The sequence below is a fragment of the Ipomoea triloba genome, chromosome 2 (assembly GCF_003576645.1).
Source record: "Ipomoea triloba cultivar NCNSP0323 chromosome 2, ASM357664v1".
Classification (NCBI taxonomy): Eukaryota; Viridiplantae; Streptophyta; class Magnoliopsida; order Solanales; family Convolvulaceae; genus Ipomoea; species Ipomoea triloba.
Window position 1 is genome coordinate 16,395,739 of NC_044917.1, and position 8,709 is coordinate 16,404,447.

General features: G+C 35.7%; 1 protein-coding gene across 3 annotated transcripts; it reads left to right on the top strand.

Moving 5' to 3' along the window:
* The first annotated feature begins 214 nt into the window (after positions 1–214).
* LOC116009905 (signal recognition particle receptor subunit alpha-like) lies at positions 215–6,628 on the top strand. 3 transcript variants are annotated; one of them, XM_031249089.1, is made up of 11 exons: positions 215–505; positions 1,033–1,068; positions 3,007–3,988; positions 4,571–4,655; positions 4,854–4,949; positions 5,104–5,256; positions 5,343–5,450; positions 5,550–5,669; positions 5,855–5,980; positions 6,068–6,151; positions 6,237–6,362. In XM_031249089.1, the coding sequence occupies exons 3-11, from the start codon at positions 3,030–3,032 to the stop codon at positions 6,360–6,362; spliced, it is 1,857 nt and encodes a 618-aa protein (XP_031104949.1). In that variant the 5' UTR covers positions 215–505; positions 1,033–1,068; positions 3,007–3,029. The 3 variants fall into 3 exon arrangements, with proteins under 3 accessions (XP_031104949.1, XP_031104948.1, XP_031104946.1); XM_031249088.1 differs by lacking the exon at positions 1,033–1,068; XM_031249086.1 differs by lacking the exons at positions 215–505; positions 1,033–1,068 and having other exon boundaries at positions 3,030–3,988; positions 6,237–6,628.
* Positions 6,629–8,709: the final 2,081 nt, after the last annotated feature.

Consider the following 8,709-nt stretch of genomic DNA (forward strand, 5'->3'; position numbering starts at 1 on the left):
TACAATGCTATAGATAATTATATAAATTGATGTAATGTACAATAGAAATTTACATTTATAGTTAATAATTAATTTTTTTAATCTACACGGAGTATAATACATATTGTTTTTATATTTTATATTTTTTATTTTTTGTCTAAGTTTCAACACTCAACAGTGCAGCACCCACTTTTAAATTAAATACAAATTATCTTCAACAACAAAAAAAAAAATTTCCAGCCCCCTGTCGCAATTTGTCTCTCACTGTCACCGCGCACCGCAGTAGGCCATCGTGGACCAGCCTCCAGGGATCGAGGCCGCCCCTCTGTCTCTCGCAATCTCATTCAGTCTCTCATTCTCCATCTTCTGATTCTTCTCCAAACACTCACACCCCATTCTCCTTGCCACCACCGTCCATCTTTTCCGTCGTCTGATCCCGGCAACCGTCCACGTGGACTGCTCCAGGGATACAGTTTCCAGATCCACGTCTTGGCGCCGTCTCCATCGCTTCCACGCTCCAGATCTGGTATTTCTGCTCCACTGCTTTTTGGAGGAAGGACAAAATATTTTTTTTTTAATGTTCTGAAATTTCTTTTGTTTGGTTTTTGAAATTTTGATTTTATTCTTGCATCAAATTTTCTTATATTGTCAAACATGAATAAAAAATTATTTTCAAGCATGTTTTACAGAATTCTAATTATTAATATTATTTTATTTTTTTGGAATGTCATCTTATTATATTTTTAGATAAGAATTAAAATATGAATTGTTATTTGTTAGTTACAAAATAATAAGAACATATTAAGCAAAATTTTAAAGCAATTTCGTTAAATTTATTTATACCCTCATGAAGAGTAAATTTTGTATGCTAATTTATAAAACCTGATTTTATAAAGTAATCAATTAACTGAAAAACATCCAGAATATATATAACAAAATGAGTTACAACATAGATACATATGGTATGCAACTATGCAAGTATTTATTACTCCGTAGTATTTTAAATCAAAAGTAATAGGCATATAATGATTTGAATAGCTTGTGAATGTGTAGGAATCTGTCTTCATTAATGCTGCAACCCAATATAAGGTGTGAACAAAATTCTTATCTACTTAGAAATTTTCATTCTGGGAACTGTTTGCTCTCTTCATTCTGGGAATTTTTTTAACAAATCAGTTTGGTCATTGGTTTATGTATTCTTAAGGTAGCCAAAAAAGTTCCCAGTACCTTTATTTGCATCTATTTCTTCTTCGTTTTGCAGCCTATGGTAACATTGTTTGTACTGCTTTATCAATTTTTGACTTGATTGCTTGGAACTGAACCTCTTCTACTGCAGTATGTTTTAATGCTGTGAATACATTCCTGGTAATATGTACCATAGATGACCTGCTTAACTGTGAAAATATTTACTCCATGTTGTCATGTTTTTTCTTCTATTTTGGAAAAGATATGTACTGCCTACATTTATTATAAATGTTACAACAGAACTGACAATATCCAAGGGACAAATGGAATACTACACTTTATATGACCACATTATCATTTAGAATGTAAGAATAGGCACAAACATACTTAAGTTTTATATGCTCATGATGATTTCAGGTGTGAATGCCAGGAGTATTGCTTGGCATTCTGTTGAAATCCTAAAAAGGGATTCTATAATACATTCTGAGCATGTGTGTCCATTCTATTGCTTGCCCCATTCACTCTTCACTGACAAATGTAAAAAAAAAAAAAATGGAGGAATTGCATATTGCAAAAGGTTATAGCTTTAGTATGAGTTATTACCTCTTGTTTCATGATGTTTTTCTCTCCTTCCGCTTCAATTGATGTTTTTCTCTCCTTCCGCCTCAATGTAAAAGTGAGGATTACACCGCAGGATATTTAATATTTATAGGATATATTCATGAATTTGAAATTCGAAATGACATTTATTGGTAATCTGGGCGGGAATTGGTAACATGCTTTTCTTGGAAATTGCAATGCACATGGCTCAAGGTGTCAATATACACCATTTCCCCCTTTTTCAGATTTGTCTTCTCAATAAAATATTTTATGTCCTTTTTTTGAATAAAAAATAAACCTGTCATCATCATCATAATTTTACTACGTAGTATATACAAATGCAAGACACAATAATACGTAAGCAATATTTGTAGACAATAAAACGGCACCGTTTTTTCTTAGGCGGGAGTTTTCGCTCCATCACGTTTTCCTAGGCTTTTGGCTATTTCATATAGTAAGATTGTTTACAAATTACATGAACATTTAGTTTACTACATGTGGATATAATAATGATGCATGTGGACATTTTATTATTTCTATAAGAACATTCTTGCATATTATGTGAATTTTATGTCAAGAAAACAATGATGCCTTACTCTTGCTTGTTAGCTCCACACATTTTGAGTGCATGAAATATTAACTCCACATTGGTTATGATATATGCTACAACATGCACCATCACGCAGAATAGAGGATGTGACGTTACAAGAAAAAGGAAACGGGAAAGCAGATTCACAAACCATAGGATCTAGTCAAATTTAGCATCTTCAACTATAAATACAGGGATAATTGCATTACTTTCTCGTTTTCTTTTTTCCATTTTCTTAAACAGGGGCTTTCTCCAATATATTTTTCCACAAAATAAACAGGTAAAAGATGACCTTTTAATTTATTCATATTTTTCACATTTTTTTTTATTTCCATAATTCTATTCAATTGATCTTGCTTTCTCTAGATTTCTAAAGTTGAATTGTACAATTTGCTGATTTGTCAGATGTATTTTATATGCAAATGAATGGAATATATATCTGCATGTTATTGGGTTTTAGGCCGTTTGATCTATGTTTTGTGCCTGAGATTGTGTTTTTCTGGGAATTGATGTTCTATTAAATTGATAATTTAATTTAATATGTTTTGTTTAATTATTATTGGATTGGCATCTTTAAATGGTGTTTCTTGATTTGTTTAATGTTTGTTGTTTTGATTTCTGAATTTAATAATTTTGGCTTTGCTTTCTTTCAGACTTTTGGTTGCATTGTCCAGAGATGTTAGAGCAGTTATTTATTTTCACTAGAGGGGGGTTGATCCTCTGGACCTGCAAAGAGCTTGGAAATGCTCTTAAAGGTTCTCCAATTGACATCTTGATTCGGTATTGTCTCTTGGAAGAACGATCAGGTTCTACATCCTATAATTATGATGTGCCAGGAGCTGCTTATACTCTTAAGTGGACATTTCACAATGAACTTGGACTTGTATTTGTTGCTGTTTATCAGAGGATTCTCCATCTTTTGTATGTTGATGATCTACTAATGATGGTTAAGAAAGAGTTCTCAAAGATATATGATCCCAAAAGGACCTTGTACAATGACTTCGATGATATTTTTCAACAGCTTAAGAAGGAGGCAGAGGCACGTGTTGAGGAAATGAAGAAATCAAAGCAGGCGGGAAAGCCTATGAAGAATACTCTTGCTAAGAAGCAAGGACAAGTTCAGAGGGGCATGTTCGATGGAGGTAATAAAAAAAGTGAATCAGGAGATGACGGTGGAGAGGACAAGGTTAAAAACCGCTCACTAGAAAATGGCGATTCTAATTGTAGATTTGGGAATGAGAGTTTGCCCGCAGAGGGGGCTGATAAGGGTAAAGAGAATGTTAACTCTAAAACTGGGGCATTCGATGTAAATAAGTTACAGAAACTTAGGTCTAAAGCTGGAAAGAAAACTGATACTGTTGTTAAAAAAGGTTCTAAGGCAGAGCCAAAGAAAATAATGAAAAAGAATAGAGTCTGGGATGATTCACCTGCAAAGGCAAAGTTAGATTTTACTGACCATGTGACTGAGGATGAGGTGCAGAATGTAGCAGCTGTGGCAGTGGATCAAGGTGAGAGTATGATGGACAAAGAGGAAATTATCAATGATAGTGAAAGTGAGGAGGATGATGAGGAACCAGAGAATGACAACAAGGTTGATACAAAGAAAAAATGGTGGTTCTCATCTATGTTCCAGAGGTAATTCCCCTACCCCTTCTCTATGAAGAAGGGGGATTTCTCCTCCCACCTAATTTTATTTGTTTTTTCCATTCTCTTCTCATCGACCACACATTCTTCTTCCTGTTATTTGGTATTTATATTGGCGTCATTCTAGTTAATGATTTTCTTGTCTTCCCCCTTGAGAAAACTCTCTAATGATTGGCTTTTTCATTTGAGAAAAAAAGATTATTATTCATGCTTCTCTGGCAACCTTTTTGTAGTTCTATTGATATTCTGTTGTATGGCAACCACAAAAATATTTTAGTAATAGACTAAGAGAATTGATGAATGATAATGTAGAGTAAGGTGAACTCAAAACCAATATTTGTGAGACCATAGTTTGGAACTTTGGATGCAGCCCTTGTCCTCTTTCTTGCACATGCTTAGTGGGTCATTATTGTGATTATGTTGTTTGATTTTAGGTGTTACTGACTATAAAGCTGCCCTTGTTTAGTTGTTTTTGAGCACATAGATGCATTCCTGTTACTGTTTTGGGTTGCATCCATTTTGAAACTGTTTTGACATTGATATTATTTTTCACTTGCCCTTCCCTTTTTCCAGTATTGCAGGTAAGGCAAATTTAGAGAAGGCGGACCTGGAACTACCCTTAAAATCTCTTAAGGACATGCTTATGACCAAGAATGTGGTATGCTATTTCTATTTCATATAATGCTCTACCCACTAAACAAAAACAGAAAATGAAACCGAAATAGGTGTAAAGAGGGAAAATTAAGGATAGAACAAGAAAGGGGAATGATTTCATTGATCAATGACCAAGCTTTTCGTTTGACAATCTTTTGAAGTTTTGATGTTTTCGTTAAAGTTTTAATGATATTCTTTTTAGGCTGAGGAAATTGCTGAAAAGCTTTGTGAGTCAGTTGCAGCCAGCCTTGAGGGTAAAAAGCAAGCCTCCTTTACGAGAATTTCTTCAATAGTAAAGGTAATATGACCATTAACATAAAAACAGGCTCCAAAAGGGAGCCTAAGGAATTAAGTAACATATATGTTATCTTAATTGCAAACATCTTTTTAATCCCTTTGTTTACTTCCTTTTTGTAAAATTCTAATATGAAAGGCTGTGTTCATCAAACCAGGCTGCAATGGAGGAGGCTCTTGTCCGCATATTGACTCCTAAACGCTCCATTGACATTTTGAGGGATGTTCACGCAGCAAAGGAACAAGGGAAACCATATGTCGTGGTTTTTGTAGGGGTTAATGGAGTTGGGAAATCAACCAATCTTGCAAAGGTTAATTGATGTTTGATGCTTTATGGTATTTATCATGGAGCTGCTACTCATGTATTTGACAAGCTTGTTTTGTCTGCTGTGTACAGGTTGCTTATTGGCTTCAACAGCATAAGATCAATGTAATGATGGCTGCTTGTGACACATTCCGATCAGGAGCTGTGGAGCAACTACGAACTCATGCCCGTAGGCTTCAGGTATGTTATGACATGTCTGTTCTTAGGGCTTTATTGTTCTGCTAGAATCACTTAAAATATGTGGAAATGATTGTGATGCCTGAACTTTGGCATTTATAGATCCCAATATTTGAGAAGGGCTATGAGAAAGACCCTGCAATTGTTGCAAAGGAAGCAATCCAAGAGGCCTCTCGCAATGGCTCTGATGTTGTCCTTGTCGATACAGCTGGTCGAATGCAGGTATTTGGATTTAATTAGAATCTTTGTTCCACAACAGAATTCCATTACGCGTGTGTGCGTATTCAGCATGCATATAGACATATACATACTCACTTTGGACTTCAGATGCATGATTGGATGCATTATATCTAGTGTATGGGTTATGTTCATAGTCACTGGTACATATCTTGTTTTGCTTCCCGCAGGATAATGAACCATTGATGAGAGCACTATCAAAGCTTATTTATGTCAACAGTCCGGATTTAGTCCTGTTTGTTGGTGAGGCACTTGTGGGCAATGATGCTGTTGACCAATTATCAAAATTCAATCAGGTTTGTAGTTCATCCTGTGTGTGTGTGTATATATATATCTTACTCTGTAATAGTTGTCTTACACATTGTGATTGCTTCTTGTTGTAGAAATTGGGCGATTTATCACCCTCTCCAAATCCAAGATTAATCGATGGAATTCTCCTTACAAAGTTTGACACCATTGATGACAAGGTAAAATATGATCCTATTATTTCCCTTTTCGATGGAATAGGTGTACACTGGTCATTTTAAATGTGATATGCGTTGATGGTTGCAGGTGGGAGCGGCATTATCCATGGTTTACATATCTGGAGCACCAGTCATGTTTGTGGGATGTGGGCAGTCGTATACAGACTTGAAGAAGCTCAATGTCAAGTCCATTGTCAAGACCCTGCTCAAGTAGTTGTGACTTTGTGTCGTTGTATCTTGCTTGCTTTCCATTGCGCAAACTTTAACGATCAAATCCTTGCTGCAGTTCTGTTTGTTGTGTCTGTTATGTGATATTAAGACTCCGAATGCTGTTGCACTAAGTGTGATTGAAGTGATCCATTGCACTTGGTCTTTCATTTCTAGATATTGGGTTTTTGTGATTTTACTTCCGATACCAATTTTGCAGCATTGGAGAAGCTACTGAAAGTTATGCTGGAAAGTATGCCACTGGTGATGAAATTTATCTGGTTTTAGAAATCCCAGATTTACCATTGGGAGATTTCGATCTCAATTTAGATATAATGCATATCAGATTTACCATTTTATAGAATATGCCCAACAATTCCCCCTCCCAGCTCGAACCCATGACCTAAGCTCAGATACCACTTGTTAGGATCAATCGCTTACCACTACGCCAAAAGCTATAGTTTATAGTGAAGGCGTAATTTTATTTCCTTATATATACCGCTACCACATTTTCGAGAGGCAGGATGTTGGACTTGGTCTTTCACCTGTCTCCGCCCAACAATCTCCTGCCACCAATTGCTTGACTTGGCCCATCACCGGCCTCCGCCCAACACTTATTAATTGATGTTTAACATGTCGGCTGCAATTTGCAGGCTGATCTATTTCTAGTGCCCCAAATCCATGCAGCAATCAACAGATTCAATGTGGATATGGTAATTCCTTATCCTAATTGTTATTTACTCTTGGTTTTCTCTTTATGTCACTTGGCTTCTCCTTACCGCTTCCATCTTTTAGTATAGTCTGTCCGGCTCTTACTCTTTGCCTGTTAACTACTTGCGTTTTCTTGTAACAGACAGTACTTTGAATGACAGTAATTCCCTATGTATATTTAAGTATTTCTTCTTACTAAATATGTTATGTACTGAGAATGTTGAGTTTAATGCTATATGCAGAATGAATATCCCATTCTATCTCGTATATACACGAGGCGTACAAAGAGGTACCTGCTATTCAAAATGCTATGCCGGAGAAACAGCCCGATACACCCACCAGCTGAGGCAAGAGCTTGAGGTGATTTATCAATACAAACAAAACTTCTCTCTAATGTTGTAATGGTTTATGATTTTGATGGAAAGTGGTATCCTGGATTATCTCAAATTGATACTAAATAATCCTCAATAATGATGGATTACTCTTGTTTTTGAATTTTGTTTACTGTATTCTGATATCATGTATACAAGTAATACAATGTTACCTTGTGAACAAGTGATATCACCAGCCGTGCCTTTCTTTAAAGCTTCACCTCAAAATAAGTTATAGCAAATTGAAGTGAGGATCCATGAAATACAAGGCATTCACGAATAGCTTAAGAAATCATTGCATTCCATGTAACAGAGTTCTTGTATGAACCCAACTCATAAAAATTCTTTCTATGCATTTTAAGGTTGTTCGTACCCAAAGTCAAGGATTAAACACTTGTCCTTTGGTTAAGGATGAATGACTCGTTCCACCCAATCACACCTCTAGGTTGCAATAACCAATGTTGTTTCATCAAGATGGAATAATTCCAACACTCACCATTTCAGTGAACAACCGTATTGCCTCCTAATTATACCCATACCGTTTTGGAATGATAGCAGTAGGCAAACTAATCAACTGTTGAAGCATTCACGGCAAAAAGCAAGAAGAAGAAGAATTGCAGGCGTAGGTAACGCTATATATAGCCAAATAGAGCTCATTTTATCTCAAGTCTCAACTCTTAGCTAGTCTCTCTTGAGTCTTGAGAGTTATACTATTATCTTCTGATTCTTCTCATAATCTCGACCCTTCACCCAACTACCCAATCTAGATTTGTACGGAGTAGTATGTATCTCACAAATCCAGACGTACGACATACGGTGGAAGGTTGGAAGTCCTTAGCCGCGATACAGTACTTTAGTTCACTTGACTTGCTCTTTGTGAATTTGTGGTTGCCGGTGGAAGCCCAAAACTCCTGTGAGACTTATTTCTATAGAGATATTGATTAGACTCATTAGAGACTTTGAGTCTTTGAGGTATGTCGTAACCATAGTTAAGTCATATTATACTTTTACATTTTATTGAGATATTGTTAATAATATGTGATTGCTGATTTTATTCTGTAGTTATGTTATAGTATTATTGTGGTTTTTCTGTGAATATGTGATTGGGGTTATTATGTGAATATGTGATTGTGATTTATTTTGTATTTCTATTATGATATTAGGGTTTTCTATACTTAGGGTTTTCCTGATTAGGTTTGCCCTAATTCAATAAAAGTGTGGAAGTCCTTATGGTGTGTTTGGAAAACAGGAAAATGACTTCTGGAAAATGTG

Coding starts and splice junctions, on each gene's coding strand:
- LOC116009905 (XM_031249089.1), top strand. CDS start 3,030: ATGTTAGAGCAGTTATTTATTTTCACTAGAGGGGGGTTGATCCTCTGG. Junction 4,656..4,853: donor TGCTTATGACCAAGAATGTG/GTATGCTATTTC, acceptor TATTCTTTTTAG/GCTGAGGAAATTGCTGAAAA. Junction 4,950..5,103: donor GAATTTCTTCAATAGTAAAG/GTAATATGACCA, acceptor TCATCAAACCAG/GCTGCAATGGAGGAGGCTCT.